General features: G+C 32.6%; 2 protein-coding genes across 7 annotated transcripts; one reads left to right on the top strand and one right to left on the bottom strand.

Moving 5' to 3' along the window:
• The first annotated feature begins 3,662 nt into the window (after positions 1-3,662).
• LOC123214701 (polyamine oxidase 1) lies at positions 3,663-9,253 on the top strand. Of its 2 annotated transcripts, XM_044634648.1 has the most exons (10): positions 3,663-3,799; positions 3,897-4,146; positions 4,391-4,519; positions 4,601-4,662; positions 4,758-4,912; positions 6,079-6,222; positions 6,935-7,084; positions 8,151-8,405; positions 8,505-8,586; positions 8,680-9,253. In XM_044634648.1, the coding sequence occupies exons 1-10, from the start codon at positions 3,748-3,750 to the stop codon at positions 8,877-8,879; spliced, it is 1,479 nt and encodes a 492-aa protein (XP_044490583.1). In that variant the 5' UTR covers positions 3,663-3,747; the 3' UTR covers positions 8,880-9,253. The 2 variants fall into 2 exon arrangements, with proteins under 2 accessions (XP_044490583.1, XP_044490584.1); XM_044634649.1 differs by lacking the exon at positions 6,079-6,222.
• LOC123214699 (alpha-N-acetylglucosaminidase) lies at positions 9,225-16,264 on the bottom strand. Of its 5 annotated transcripts, none has more exons than XM_044634644.1 (20): positions 15,881-16,021; positions 15,743-15,792; positions 15,430-15,503; positions 14,878-15,089; positions 14,339-14,460; positions 14,157-14,242; positions 13,545-13,639; positions 13,285-13,366; positions 12,926-13,032; positions 12,735-12,765; positions 12,030-12,147; positions 11,768-11,818; positions 11,579-11,688; positions 11,324-11,426; positions 10,938-11,036; positions 10,706-10,816; positions 10,366-10,589; positions 10,036-10,273; positions 9,723-9,801; positions 9,225-9,636 (listed from the first exon to the last, which is right to left on the bottom strand). In XM_044634644.1, the coding sequence occupies exons 2-20, from the start codon at positions 15,752-15,754 to the stop codon at positions 9,392-9,394; spliced, it is 2,199 nt and encodes a 732-aa protein (XP_044490579.1). In that variant the 5' UTR covers positions 15,755-15,792; positions 15,881-16,021; the 3' UTR covers positions 9,225-9,391. The 5 variants fall into 5 exon arrangements, with proteins under 5 accessions (XP_044490579.1, XP_044490582.1, XP_044490578.1 ...); XM_044634647.1 differs by lacking the exons at positions 15,743-15,792; positions 15,881-16,021 and adding exons at positions 14,548-14,596; positions 15,181-15,246 and having other exon boundaries at positions 15,430-15,487; XM_044634643.1 differs by lacking the exon at positions 15,743-15,792 and having other exon boundaries at positions 15,881-16,264.
• Between the last annotated feature and the right edge of the window lie 179 nt (positions 16,265-16,443).

Raw genomic sequence — 16,443 nt, 5'->3', positions numbered from 1 at the left:
CAAAAAATAAACTGAGTTCGGATTAATCTATATAATTTAAATTTAAATTAAATTTAAAATTAAATATGAACTTTAATTTATTAATCTCTAATCAAATATTTTTTTTTTTAAATTTGAGCCAATATCAAATTTGATTTTACTTGGATAAACCCTGTATATAATATATATTATAAATTTTTATTTTATTTTTTTATTATAAGTTATGACCTAATCTAAATTCAATAATTTTTTTCCTTTTTATGGTAAATGATTTGTCACATAATCAAACATTTAAAATTCTATTTATGATATGTAACATCATATCATATCGTGTGAGATTGAAAATATTCATTTCCGTTGATATATTAAAAACCCTTTTAAAAAGTTATCTTGGGTTCACATGTAAACATAAGTGAATATTTATGATAAGAAGGGGCTTTATGCCTTTTATCATAAGATTTATTTGGCAACATTAATAAGAAATAGTATAAGTCAGAATCACCATTGATAAATGTAGTATGATTTGAAATCTTAATTATCCCTATAAATAAATATATTAATTTTCATGATATAATTTTAATTTGTCATTAGTGCTCATAATTCAACAATAACACTTGTATAGCCGCATTGTTTTATACCCATTATTTAGGATTGAATTCAATTTAAATCGAATTTAAATAATATATAAGTTAAAATCAATTTAAATTCAAAAAATTTAATTAGAGATTGATGAGTTAAAATTTAAATTCGACTTAAATATATAATTATTTCTGGGATATTAATTTAAAAGACCACTTTTCGAAGGTTTATACATAAATAATTACGTCAATCATATGTTTTAACCACAGTTTTAAAATTTTCTTAGAGTTTTATGTTTATAGTTTGAATTTAACGTATTTAATTATTGTTTTAACAATTAAATTATGAATGTGGTTGAAATTGAAGGATAAGATTTACTTTATTTTTAAACAAGCGGGGGAAAATACATGAACCTTTGAGTTGGCACTTTTCCTCTAATTTGCTTTAAAATAGTATTTAATTTAGTTTGAGTTTGAATATCAATTTTTTTTTTATTAGATCATGAGTATTTCGAAGACTACAGCCTGTAGCCAATGTGGAAATGACAGTCCCATTACAATTCGCTCCAATTTCGTTACAAATTTGACCGTTGACCCTCGCTCAATCAAAGTTGACAATCTATGACCAGGATTTCGCTCTCACTGTTAAATTGACAGCTCGCATGTAATTAGCCGCCGTAAAATCATCACGTGCGGACATTAAATTCAACCGTGGCCTTGGGCTACACATGCCGCTACGAACCAATTTGCCAAATTGCTAATTTTGCCCCTCCTTTTTTGTACGCATGAAGTTCCTAATTTGCCCTTTTGAAATGACTAAATTGCCCCTTGGCTTTGTAGTGGGTACAGTTCCAAGTCGGTCCACGCTTGGTGGGGGTAAGGTTATATTTCAAACCGACCCACATTAAGCTTGTTGTGTAATTTCATTTTTAGTCAAATTTATCTTAGCGTAAAACATAAGAAAAATCGTCACCCTAGTTTGTCTCCTATTATTGCTTTTGGGGTTTGCTTGGTCTGTTGGGACAAAAGAGCATCTTGTTAATTTTAATTTTACCATTAAAATGACATTGATTTTATTATAATTATATTTTTTATTTATAAATTGTTAAGATAAAATTATCATTATTTTATTATAATTTTTTAAATTTAATTCAATCTTTTAATATTTAAATTGATTTGACTCGACTCAATTTGATATAAATTTATTTATTGTGTTAACACTCCAGAGTATTTTTACTGTTTTAATTTTTTTATTAAATTATCTCAATATATTATTAATAAAATATATAATATAATATTTTATATTATTTATAAGTTGACCAAAAATTACATATAAAGACATTTAAATTACGTCAATAATCTAACTAACCAAATCATATTTTTACAACCAAATAATAAAATATAATATTTAAATAAAAATAAATAATAATATAAGTAATTATAATTTTATAAAGATACAATTATATGTAATAGATAATGATTTCAACTTTTATTAATATTGTTTTTCCATATTTCTATAATTTATTCCTTACAAATTATACTAAAGTAATATTTCTTTAAATATTTGAGTAAGTTTGTATTATTTTCGTATCAATCTTAATACTATCTGATTTAGTTTTGAGCTATATCAAATTGATTTAAAATAAATTTTATATCAGAAAGGCTTAACTCTAACATTTTCTTTAATATCATATCATATTAAGTTAACGAGTCATATTGAATATTGTTAACTTTAATATCTAAATTAGTATTAATTATAAATATGTATAATATTATTCTTATTTTATAAAGAATCAAATAAGATCATGTGATCACTTTGCATGACCTAGTGGGCTAAATAAGTACTTGGTATATGTATAATTAAGTTAAAGTAAATTACTAATTAAGCCATAGGAAATCACAAGTTTTCTCCTTTTGAATTCTTAAATAAGTAATGTTATTTGTATAAATAATGTGTATGATTTTATACTAAAAATAATTATATGTTATTGTATATTTAAATAATTTTAAATTAGAGATAAATTAATATCCAATCACATAATAACATATTATTATTTATATATAAAATTATATATATTATTTATGTACAAAGTTTTATTATTCTTAAATTGCAAATTTTCAACTAAAAAGTAACATTGTTTACATAAAATTGTCATAACACATCATTAAAATGGTGAATTACCATATTATTTTTAATATTTTATGTAAATTATTTATTTTGTCTCTGAAAATACTCATAAACTATTTAATTGGGTTCGACTTAGAGTGTAATTATTATCGTATAATCTTTTTAAATTATATTGAAACCACTGTCATTAAAACTAAATCTAACCCGTTTAAAGAAAAAAATTTTAAGATAAAATAATATCTAATTATATAATTAACATTAGCATATTTTAAACTTGAGGACCGAAATAAATTATAAACAGAAACAGTTTGATTCAAGAACTTCCATCGTAATTAAAGGCAAATTAAAATTCTATTAATTTACCTGAAAAAAAACAAAAAACTAAAATTCTATTTTAATAAATATTTCTACCTGAAGCCACGTAACACCAGATCAAATTCTGGTACCCATTAGCTTGCCCTATCCGACTGAAACTCCTAAATTACCCTCTTCAAATGACCATTATACCTTTCTTGTTTTCTTCCCACTTACGCATTAATCATAACAGAATTAAAAAGCAATAATTACATTAAATCCTTATAAGTTTCATAAAACCCCTAAATTTTGAAATCTTTATAATAGAAATTTAATTTCTTAAGAACATCTTAAGACATCATATGAAATCTTAAAATTCTCTATTAAAAAAAATAAAAAATCAAACATTCATATTTTTATATAAAAGAATAACAATTTTATATGTTATATTAAAAGTATCGAATAAACATAATTTAAATTATTTATTTTATTTTATTTCAAAAACAAAATATTAATTTAGTGTCTACGAAAAAAAAGTAAAAATTTAGTCGAAAGATGATTCTTCAAGTGTTTCTATTAAATTAAATCGAGAATTTGGGGGTGAAACATGATTAATGTTTATTTGAAGGACGTATAAAAATAGCCCTTAAAAAAAAAAAAAGGAAAGAAACCGCCTATATAAACAGACTCCCGCTACTTCTGGCTCTCTCGTCGTCAATAGAGTTCACGAAACTAACACGCCTTAACGACTCAGCCTCACGCTTGCTCATGGATTCCCCAACTCGCTCCTCCGTTATCATCATCGGTGCCGGCATCTCCGGTACATTTTCATTCCTTTTTTGTTCGCGTGCTGTGTTTTGTTTCTCGGCGGCCGTGTTGAGTTTTTTATTTTTTAACGGCGGTTGTGTTTTGGGCAGGCATTTCGGCGGCCAAAACTTTAGCGGAAAACGGAATAGAGGATATAGTAATTCTTGAAGCGTCCGACAGGATTGGGGGGCGTGTCCGGAACGAGAATTTCGGTGGTGTGTCGGTGGAACTCGGTGCGGGTTGGATCGCCGGAGTCGGTGGAAAAGAGTCTAACCCGGTATGGGAATTCGCCGCAAAATCGGGTCTCCGAACTTGCTTCTCGGATTATAGCAATGCCCGATATAATATCTACGATCGAAGGTATTATATATATGTATGTATGTGCTAATTGTATTCAAATTTCAGTAGCGTCATGAATGATATGATCTTTTTTGAAACGACGCCGTTGTTGTTTCTGTCGCGTTGCGTTGTTAACGAGTCATATCTGTATCAAAATCAGGAACATCTTTATCCTTTTGTGGGTTGTTACATCATGTATCTTTTCAAAATTATTTTATCCGTTTATCAAATAATTAATTGGTTTTTCTTTTTTTTTTTCTTGTAGTGGGAAAATATTTCCCAGTGGATTTGCGGCGGATTCGTACAAGAAAGCGGTGGACTCAGCGATTCAAAAGCTGAAGGCTTTAGAGGCCAATGTGAATGACGTCATCAAAGTCACCGCGGAGCCGCCATCGTGAGTATCTTTTAAGTTTAATTTTTTTTATATAATAAGTAAGTTCATTGTTTAATGGTATTCTTTTGTTGGGTTTTGTAGTTCTCCCAAGACGCCGATAGAGCTTGCAATTGACTTCATCCTCCATGATTTTGAGATGGCTGGTTAGTCCTAAAGCTCATTTTTGTTGTGTTTGGTTGCTGGAAAAGGAGAAATATGCATGTATTTTTTTGGTGATTTAATTGGTTGTTCGGTACAGAAGTGGAGCCAATATCAACTTATGTAGATTTTGGGGAGAGGGAATTTTTGGTAGCGGATGAAAGAGGGTATGGTTATTTGCTATACAAAATGGCAGAAGAATTTTTATTTACTTTAGATGGTGAAATCTTGGACAGTCGTCTCAAGCTCAACAAGGTGAATCTTTAATTATGTTTTTTTGCTCTTGTTGTTGTTTGGTCATTTGTTTTTTTCCTAAATCATATTGTCTGCGACGTTATATTATCACCCAATCATAGGATGAATGTTAAGGTACATAGTCATTTGAGATGAGGGAAAGAGAAAATGAAAAAAACCGGAAAGTTTGAAGAATTAAAAAAAAAAAAATTTAAACTGTGTTTCGTAAGTTTACACTGTTTTCTTTTCGATGTTGTGATTGATTGACCCACTTTTGGGAGTTTGTAGATAATGACATTTTTCTCAAACCACTTTTAACCTTTCTTTATTACATGTAATAGGGTAAACTACTGTTGAAATATATATATATTTGTTTCGGTAGAGGCAGATTCTTTCTATCTTGGTTTCATATTATGAATAGTTTATTATTTATTTTTCAAGTTTTTAGAGCTTTAATTTGCTCAGCTTTTGAAAAATTTTCTTCTGTTTAATGATTATAAATCATAAGAAACTAAATAGTCAAACCCCATATAGACATTATACCTTTGCCTAATTTTAATGATGCTAAACAATGAAAGGTGTTTTGGAAGAGGACCCCAGACTTGGCTATCAACATCCTTTGATCTCAAACATTCATAATCCTTGAATCAAAACCCCTTTTTACTCTTGAATAAAACTATAGGGTCCCAAGTTCCTTGCTTGCACTAGCTTGAATACTGTTCATGATGACCAAAGAATAATACCCATGAGGTGAGATGTCATATCAATTCAAATAAGAACATGCAAATCCATAGTCTTGTCATTTTCTCCATTTAATAGGTAGTAATTGCAATAAAGTTCACTACTCCATTTTGTTCAAAAAGATCAGAGCAGAAATCAATTAACTGTTCCCTTTCAATCGATATAATTCACACACATGTTCAGTAGCTACCATAAATGGGTCATGGGCTCTATGTACCTCTAACTCAGCACAGATTCTCTTCCATCAATTTTCAGTCTTTCCCATTTTTTGCCTCTGAATTCTACATTGCACTCATTTCCTTGCTTTGACTGTTCAAATCTTTTAAGGTTTTTTTTTAAACGTTTTCTAAGACTAAGGATTTAGATTTAAATGTAGATAACAAATTTTAAACGAAAGAATACACAATATGTAAACGGAGAAAATTTTGTGCATGGATTTGTGGCAGGTTGTTCGGGAGTTACAGCACTCGAGAAGCGGCGTAACCGTAAAAACAGAGGATGGTTGCGTTTACGAAGCTAATTACGTGATTTTGTCTGTTAGTATTGGAGTTTTACAGAGTGATCTTATTTCCTTTAAGCCTCCCTTACCCGTACGTCTCATCTATCTTTATAATATTTTATATGTGGCTTATATTTTCTTAAGATTCCTATATTATTATTTGCATTAATGGGAGGATCTTGACCCTTCAATGTTCATACATAAAAAAAAAATAAAAAATTGGAACCTACAGGAGACAATCCTAAGGCTAGAGGGTTCACCAATTGATGTCTTTATTGGTACAGGATGACCCACCAATATTTAATACATTAATCAGACTTTATATTATTGGGGTCTACTGCTGGATGACGCAAAGCGTAAAATTTCGAGGTTGTCCTTGTCTTTTTATAAGCTAAAACAATGGGTTGAATCTTTGCATGATCCACAGGATTTGCTTTCCACTGGGTCACGGATTGGGCACTCTTTTTTGGGTTGATATTTTTTGGTGTTGTTACCGTGTAAAGTGGGCAAAAGTTTTGCATTTTCTAATTTGTGACAGCTGTTATATATCATATTTTCTTGGAAAATAATCGGACTAAGCTACCGTTGGTTTTTGTTTGTTTATGTAAGGGACAAACTATTAAAGACTAATGTCAGTAGGGTAAATGCAGATACTCTACACATTCATGGGTTTTGGTTGCTAATATTTGGTTATGGTGTTGCAAGAATTTCATTAACCATGATTACTTCGATTGGTATGTGATTATAATACTTAGCTCAGTAGAAAAATTAACATCTCTTATTGAAAAAAAATTATGAAACAGAGGTGGAAAATGGAAGCTATAGAGAAGTGTGATGTGATGGTTTACACAAAGATCTTCCTAAAGTTTCCTTATAAGTTCTGGCCATGTGGCCCTGAAAAGGAGTTCTTCATCTATGCTCATGAGAGGAGAGGCTACTACACGTTTTGGCAGGTCGGTTTCATGATTTAATCATGGTGTTGCTTTTTTTTTTTTATTTCCCTGCCGATACAAATTTAATCATTGCATATATAATTCTTTCTTTCTTGCTTTTGGAGGTTTGATATCTTTGGGATCTTTGTTTTCACTCATCAATAATTGCCCACGGATGTCAATTTACACATAAATTATTATAGGACCCTCAAATAGATTTATAATAATTTCTAACACATGTAAGTTTCCAGTGAGGTGTTACGATGTTAATGTTTACCATGTTTTGTTTTTAGATTTATGTCACATGTGATGCTACATTTAATATTCATCTCTTATATCTTGCACTATAGTGTATAATATTGGTTGCAATTTTAATTAGATTGGTATGACACAATTGGGGTATTTTGCATTTTAGCAAATTAAACATATAAATGACAATACATTCATATTGATGTAATGAAATCTGGTTGAATAAAATAAGAATGATACGTTACATTCAATGCATGAGGAGGTTATCCGATGGAGTTGTTACTCTTTTAGTTTATTCTCATTACAACGTTGACATTTTGTGTTACAGTGCTTGTCTCTCCATTAGGTCTTAACTGCCTCCTAATATATTAGGTGATAAAAGTATTAGTAAAGAAATAAAATTGCTTTACTTGTTGGGAATTGGGATAACCAGCAGCTAGATTCTATGTGCATTGCACTATTAGTTTAAATGGTTACTCTTTTTCATAATCTATAAAATGTTTGTCACTATCTTAGAGCTGGCAAATACTAGCTGCACCATGGCATAAATTATCTTCAATTTTCAAACCCGAAATCTTAAACAATATATCTGCCTGATTAGGAGATAATTAATTATATTTTAATGATCAAATGTGGCTTCTTGCAGAGGCAATGTAGGATCCTGCTGTATTGTTTTCAATTTTTATTTTATCAATGAAGACTATTTATATTATGACAAATAAGATAATAATAGATTTATGATCTTCATAACTTTTAATATAGGAACGTCTATTTATTTTTAATTACTCGTTATATATATTTCTCCAAGCTGGCTACTGATCTGCTACTATGTCATCAGCACATGGAGACTGCATACCCTGGTTCCAATATCCTTGTTGTAACTTTGACCAATGGGGAGTCGAAACGTGTTGAAGCTCAGTCAGATGAAGAAACATTGGAGGAGGCCATGGGCGTACTAAGAGATATGTTTGGACCCAACATACCTAACGCCACTGATATACTTGTGCCCCGTTGGTGGAACAACAGATTCCAACGTGGTAGCTACAGTAACTATCCCATCATCTCTAATACCGAAGTTATTAACAGTATTAAGGTAAAAGGATCTAACTTAGGGGCCTACTATAAAAGATTCTTATTGTGGTGCATACTCATCCTACTAAAGAGTTTTATTGCATTTTGGCATGTTTTGTAGGCTCCTGTAGGAAGAGTTTTCTTTACTGGTGAGCATACAAGTGAGAGATTCAATGGCTATGTTCATGGTGGATACCTTGCAGGTAACTTGAGAGGGTTTTTTGTGGTTTATTCATGTTTTCCTGTTTCAAGATTTCGTAAAATGGTGCCATGTTTGGTGGTTAATATTTCTTCAGGTATAGACACAAGTAAAACATTACTGGAAAGAAAAAAGGAAGAGGAAAGAAACAGTGAAAATAATAATAACTTCTTGCTAGAACCCTTGTTAGCATTGACTTTGACACAGACAGAAGCAGTGTCAAGTCTTCACAAATGTGATATTCCCACACAATTGTATCTTAGTGGAAAGCTCGGCATTCCCGAAGCGATATTATGACTAGATGGACCACATTTTGATGATGAAAATATGACCAATGTGATTGAGGGCCATATGGGTTTGGTGCCAGATATCAACCCATTAAAGCCATGTGCCAAAATAGGTAGCAGCATGATGAGGCTTGAACTGCAAGAAAATGACGTGAGACATGAAAAAGGAAGCATAGATTCATCCTCAGAAAGTGAAGCTGCTACATCATTGAAAATGGGCGGTGCCCAGTTTTGGAATTGAAGGGGAATGAATTTTTAGGCATACATAGTGATCATTGTGACACCAGAAGCTTCATCGATGTTGGTACACAAGAAGAAATCTTCTTTGTAACTTAACATAAGCTTTTCTTATCAGTTTAATGAAGTGACTGTGTTTTCATTGCATCAATGGAGTCATACAGCACTCAAACCAGTACATGTAGGCCACAATAACCGCTAATTGCCTCTTAAAGTTGTAATTGATCCAAATAAAATACATGCACTGACGATAAACTCCCTAATCAGTTCTTAGTTTATCACAGCTCATTTGAACTGACTGAAATATTTACCATATAACGATCTAGAAATAGAAAGGGGATCTCCTTTGGCCTTGACTGGGTAAAGATTTGTACCTGCTTGCCAATTAGTTGAGAAGGATATCCATTCTTTCCTCCATTCCTCCAACTTGAAGTCTTCATTATCTCTCAAGCTTTTCCACAGATAACCAAAATATGTTGTTGCTCGTGGAAGATAGTAATCTTCTAATAGCCCACTCCAGAATTTGTTTGCTAACCAGGATAGAGGAAGATTACATTACACCAATGACAAAGCATGTGCAATGATCATAACATAGAAATTATAGCAGTAACATTACCATAATCATGAAGCCGGCTCTGCATGGTTTTGTTGGTGTCATACCACATTGTCACTTGTGTTCTTGCATTCCACTCATACTGAAGTACAAAAACAAAACCAATCTAGTAAATGAGTAAACAAAGCAGCATAATTCAAATGCAGGTGCTTTACCATATAAACAAATTCGAAGAAAAAAAGAATGCATCTACACTACTGGGAACAACTATGTAGAATAGACTGCCCTGAATAAAGATATTGATTATCAACATAAAGTAATACTTCCCAGGTAATAGATTAGGTAAAAAGAAAAAGAGAGAAAGAAACTTTCCGACCTTTCTCATTTCACTAGGATTTAAAGCCAACTTTTTTGCACTTTCAAGCCATGTACCAAGTAGAAAGTTATCATCAGAAGCAAGTAGTACATCAATATCCTTAATTAGTTGAAGAAAATTTTGGGTATAAAGACTAAATGATTTGACATCCTTCTTTTGGAAAGCAACCATTGCGTCCAAGTACACTTTGTTTGCTAGCTTTGACAATACTTGACGTGTTAAGTCAACCAAGTCATATCTGTCAAAATGATAAGCAAGCATGAAAGGATTATTCCCTACTGTTTATTATGGGCTTAAAAAATAACATATGCATATTATGTGTGACATTACCTGTATGTGGAACTACCAGCTAGATCATTTCCAGCATCGATCAACAGTTTTAAGGCATTGACAACCTCCTGAGTAGAATACCATAAATGAGCCTGAGGCAATTGAGAGCTCTTTTCTTGGAATAAGTATCTTCTAGGCCCTGGCATCTGGTCTTGCTTTGATATGTGAGATCCTGGTGATGGATTCCAATCAGGGAATTTAACTATGAAGTCAATGTTATGGTCCTGCAACAATGAAATAGTTAAAATTTAGGCAAAATGCTACATCGAGTACACAAGGTCTATTTCCAATAAGATAGAAAAGGAAACAAAAGACAGAATAAATTTACTAGAACACATACAGCAATTCCATCTGTACAATTGTAAACTGTGTGATAAAGAATTTCCCAAGCTGCCTCAGTCTGGTGAACAGCCTTACCATAGCGCCTACAGGCATATGTCTTCAACCATTCCTACAAAAATATAAAGTTAAATTCCATCTTTAAGCGGCAGAAATCCTATAAAAGTTAAAGAACAACAAAATAAGATATGGACTACTTTAAGCATTTAATGCTAATTATAACATTTGAGTACCAGCACTTGAACTTTTTTGTTACGGAAAGCCATTTCTGACATTAACTCATAAACAACCGGGTTTTGCTCTATCCCTTCCATGCACATGCCAACACCAACCTGCATGCCATTCATAGTAAGAAACAGGAGGTAATCTGCCTTGAGACTAACAGAAACTAATGTGCTAAAATCAAAACTTTGTTACATAAGACACTCAAAGTTCTCTAAGATACATGAAGCATAGTATCCACAATTATATTACTCTTGCAATGATACCATTATACAAACCCGAAGGAAATTTTCATCGTGCATTTTATACATCCAAGTAATTACATGCTTTAATTAATTCTTTTGTGTAAAGAGAAATCAGGAATTATAAAATATTCAAACACAAGGCTTCATCATACCATGGTTGAATTTTCACTGACATGAGCATCAACCGGACCTGAAGAAATTGCATCCAATATGCCATACATTTCAATATTTCCGCCAAAATTATGCAACATACACCTGATATATTCAATGATCAATAATGAAAATTTACCAATGAATTTAAATGTCAACTTTGAAAACTAGATAAAAAGGATGATAGAGGAATTAAAAGACCGTACATCTCATGAAAGATGCAAGAAACTTCATATTTTGCAAAAGAAGATAATTACCAGACATAAGGGGTATCATAAAATTGAGAGGAAGTTTTCCATATTGGTTTGACATCAGCAAATAGATCAAGAACTATCATTTTCCCAAGTGGAACAGAGTGTAAAAGTGCCTGAAGATAACACCAGGTCTGTATTAACAAGCTTTGAAAAGAACAAGTATTCAAGCTATTTGTCCATACACATGCATACTTTCATTTGGGGTGGCTTCCAGAAAGCAGAGTCTGAGTAGAAGAGCCAACCCTACACATGATAGAGATATCAACTGGAAATCATCCCTTGTGGTGTACCAAGAGAAAAAAACACTAAACAAATAGCAGACATCACACAGTGAACTTGTGTTTATCGAAAAGCACTCATTTCATACACGCACCAAGAATAATGGAAGTTTAACACAAAAAACTTAATAAAAAATAGGAGAAATGGAGGGACAAGGAAGCAATTAAGTGCATACTTGCATTAACCACACAGCATCTTTATCACCCTTGGCCATCGCTTTATATACTGCAGCTCCAAGTGATGAAATAAATGTTGGATCATTTGTGGGTGGAGAATTTTCATTGAAAGTATCACTGCATTAAATTTGAATTAATTCATGCCAGAAACGTACTACATACACAATAGATGAAGGGGAAAACATGATCCAATAAACTGCAAAAAGATGATTTCTGACACTTATATGAAGAAGTACATGTAAAAGAATAGTCTGTATTTCAACTGGATACATAAGAGCAATGCTCTTTAACCACCAAATCATTAAGCCTTTCACATTTGATCATGTCTTAACAGCTTAAGCTTTTGCATCACCAAATTCTACAATACAAGATGAAAATCAATTCTACCATAAATAAATCCATAGGACAATTTCTACTTGTTAGTGACAAATTTATTTACAATTTAAATGAAGTAAAATAATGTAAACTGTGTATATTTCTTTCATTGTGTAAGACTGGTCATGATATCAGTTTTCTTGTTGCAGTTTGGTACTTCATGCCAGTAAAGCTTATTACCGAATGAGAGACATCAAAATGTATAAATACCAATGCAATGGACTCCTAAAAGACACTATTTTGTAGAAGGATTATGAAAACCATTCTTTAGGTATATAGAGTGTTATGGTAAGATGTGTATCATTGAAATAAAATATGAGAGGCCATACCAATTGTAGATGTCCGTCACATCCCCGTATTCTGAAATATATACAAACAACATATAAACCAGTAAAGCTAAGTTAAAGGTGAAGAAATGAATTAACAAAAGTTACTGAATGCAACCACAAAATTCAAAAGATATGTTTCATGAACAGATATAATATCATTTGTTCCAGAGTTTCACAGTAGTTGGGTATACCTGCGATTTGCAGCCTGATAAAGGCCTCTCCTATTTTGATAAATAATGGATCAGTAGGATCAAGAAGGTAAGTGCAGCACCACTTAGGATTACCATCCACAGTGTTCCTATTAGAGAGAAAGAAATTGAAAACATGAATTTAATGTATTCAACATATATGAAAAGAGAAATGTTCACATACCAGAAAAGGTGATAAACAATCAATCCAGAAATGATTTATTGTAAGACAAGATAGATGATGTAAATCAATCAATATATTAGGAATCCAAAGTTGGCTGTACACATATCTATCTCAGGCCCATATGGTATGACACAACAGTATGACTAGTATTGTTTATGAAACAAGAGACATGGAATACCAGTCCCCAAGTCTGGTTATATTTGCCGAAGGGAAGGTCTTCTTTAAGGCTGCTGGAACGTTCCCTGAGAATGATGGCAGAACTGGAAAAAAAGAAGACAGTAGATTTGATCAGGTACAAACATGCACACACACATATTATGTTTGTCTAACCAATACTGCTACTAATAGTATAGTAGATCACATGATGTGTATAACACATCAGATAACAAGCAGTGAGTTAATGACAAAATTCAATTCCATGAGGAAACTCAACTATACCAGGAGTCATGCCCAGCTCCAGCATTCGAGATAGTATCTGTTTCTGCAAAAGCAGTTGTTGATTTAACCAATTTTGTGATAAAGGCCCACCCCATCTGCAGTATGATAATGTGTTAGCATTCCATAAACAAAGAGCAGCAAGCACTTATTTTGCTTACCATGACTTGTGTGCATTATCTACAGAAGAAGAATTTTCCTTGTTTCTTACTGGGGGAGGACGAATTTTCAGAACAAGACAAATGAAACAAATGCAGGTTATTAGTTGACCCTTAGCAAGATAATTTCATTTCTTAATAACCAACACCTAAAACCTGAATAAAGCTCTCAGAGCTCCAAATTTAACTGACTTCTGGCTCATTTATTCCAAAGATGAGTACAGGAAATTCATGCAGGATATGAGAACAGAAGTTTCTGTTTCATCATTTCCATTTAGTAAGTGAACCAATGGGAAGAAAACTTGTTTTATCCACAAGAACAAGTTTATATGAAGGGGAAACATGCAATTTGATAGAAAGGTTAATTAGAAGTGAAAGAGAGAACTGCTAGCTTCATTTAAACAATTCCTTAGGTTTCCACATGCTAAGTGGAGGTGAAATGGTAATTGTTACCTACCCATGCAAGTTTCCCATTCGTGCCCAAGCAAGGAAGGCGGGTCCACCAAAGAAATCATTCAAATCTTCCATGCTAATGTTAAAATTCTGCAATGAAAAGAAACCAGTCAAAGAAATAACATAGTAGTACATCACACATTTGTGGATTTATCAAGATCTATAGTGACAGTAATAATTGCTCACCATAAAAACCTTTTGCCAAATGGATTCTTGCCCAGTAAATGCCAAGGGAAGGTTAATCCCTTGAAGAGCCATCCAGTCAATCTCTTTCTCCCATTTCTCCCAATCCCACCAAACGTATGAATCTGCATATTTCCAGAGTCAGATCTATTTTATTGTTATCGCATCTATATTATCACAACATTAAGATGAGAAACTTTATGGACCAGTACCACATTAGATCAGAATACATCTAGACTTTTCAATGGAGTTTCCATTTACCTACAGGCAGAACCGAGCTTGCTACAACTCTTTCAGTAGCATATTTATACAATCAGACAGTGGAAAGCAATAAACAACACCAAAATTGTATTTGAATCACATATTCATCTAAAATCTCTCCATATTATTTTCCATATCCATTGTGGCAAAATTAGACCTATAATTGCTCTGCAGTGATCATAGAATGGCATTTGTTTTTTTGGGTAAGTATCACAGAATGGCATTTTAAAACTATAATGAAGCTCTAGAAGAGAAAGCAGAGATGTATACAAAGTACTTACAACTAGATGTAACAACATTTTGGTAATAGTTCCATGGGACTGGCCGTTGAATCCTCACACCTGCATCTTTTACAAGTGGCAATGAACCTGGACTGGGAACAGATGCTATCTGAATGCCACCAGTCTTGTCCCATGAAACATGAGCACCACACCAATATTTGATGTACCAATGGAGTCCAGATGTGATTTCAACTCCAGCAGTCCCTCTAATCCTATAATAGGCATAAGAACTAAAATTTTTAAAACCTGCAACATAAACGTCATTGAAGACACACACATATAAACACAGACATATCAATGAACCTCTAAGATGTACTAAGAATCGTTTGATTGAACTGCTGGGTGGACAAAAAGAAAATCAACTGAGTGCTGCAGATTAAGAAATTTTCACATAAGAGATGAATTTACACATGTACATAAAACTGGAACATTTTCAAAACCTACAAGAACCTCCTGTACAGGAGTGATACAATCAGTGGCACATGAAATTAATTCATGTACCGCAAGCTTAAAGCAGAATGACTACTATGAAAAAGAGCAAATTATACATACATTATCTCAGGATCATTCTGGCCAGATCGCTCATAATTATCTATCAAAAAGCAACTCTGTCCCCCACAAACATCCTGACAGGTACAAGTAAAAAACAATTGACTTCATTTATAGACATTAGACAATTATGTAAAACATGCACAACCAAACCAATGTTTATGAACTTAAGTAACGTTTATAAAGCCACAACGAACTCCTTTCCTAGCAAGAGCTACACGTTACTGAGTAGGAACATATGATCAACCAAGAGTTCATAAGAGTCAATGAAATTTTGCATACGCTTAGTAAAGAAGAGAAATTTACGAAGTCCTACCAATTCTCCCATGAGAGAGAGTAATGAAGTTGTTGGCTTTATGTCCTCTCCTAGATTTTTTCCCAGAAACCACGCAGATTACACAACATTAAACAAAAATGAACAATACCCATTTGAGAAAACGAAGCAAGTTCCTACCTTGGAGACAATTTTGAAGTCAAAGCTATGTACATGGGTGGGAAGCAATCTCTTCAAGACGGCTTTAGCTGCTGACTCTTGAACCGATGAAGATGAGCGTTTAGAATCCAAACGATTAAGTAGAGCTTCCACATGTTCAAGTTTTGAGAGAATCGCATGTGGTAGCGAAGTAAAAAATAAAATTAAGCACAGCAAACTCAAACCAGACATTGGTTTTTATTGTTCCTGTCTGAAGATTGCTGCTTGATAAAGAGAGTGATCTGATGATGATGACTGAAGTGAGTGACAAAGCAATATTTCTGTGTAAATAAAAATTATGAATTTTTGAACAGGGAGAGAAATCGAATAAACAGAAGAGGTAATGAGCCAATCTGACAGTCAATGGGATTTGGAGCCATGTGCCGGCTTTTTTGTTTAATCTGGATGACTCATCATAGCAAGCTTAATGATGCAAGCAAACCGATAATTCAAACTTTTCTATTTTATAATAAATCGAAGACTTATTCACTTTTACGACTAGCCTAGAGTTAATCCTCACGGGATATTCAAATATAGAATTGTAA

Source organism: Mangifera indica, chromosome 4 (genome assembly GCF_011075055.1).
Source record: "Mangifera indica cultivar Alphonso chromosome 4, CATAS_Mindica_2.1, whole genome shotgun sequence".
NCBI classification, from domain to species: Eukaryota; Viridiplantae; Streptophyta; class Magnoliopsida; order Sapindales; family Anacardiaceae; genus Mangifera; species Mangifera indica.
This window is presented reverse-complemented; position numbering and strand designations above follow the sequence as displayed.

Excerpts from the sequence above, each read along its gene's own strand:
- LOC123214701 (XM_044634648.1), top strand. The coding sequence starts at position 3,748 with ATGGATTCCCCAACTCGCTCCTCCGTTATCATCATCGGTGCCGGCATC. Across the intron at positions 4,913-6,078 it reads GTCGTCTCAAGCTCAACAAG|GTTGTTCGGGAGTTACAGCA; the intron begins GTGAATCTTTAA and ends GATTTGTGGCAG. Across the intron at positions 6,223-6,934 it reads CCTTTAAGCCTCCCTTACCC|AGGTGGAAAATGGAAGCTAT; the intron begins GTACGTCTCATC and ends ATTATGAAACAG.
- LOC123214699 (XM_044634643.1), bottom strand. The coding sequence starts at position 16,090 with ATGTCTGGTTTGAGTTTGCTGTGCTTAATTTTATTTTTTACTTCGCTA. Across the intron at positions 13,367-13,544 it reads GGAGCTGGGCATGACTCCTG|TTCTGCCATCATTCTCAGGG; the intron begins GTATAGTTGAGT and ends CTTTTTTTCCAG. Across the intron at positions 10,817-10,937 it reads ACAAAAAAGTTCAAGTGCTG|GAATGGTTGAAGACATATGC; the intron begins GTACTCAAATGT and ends ATATTTTTGTAG.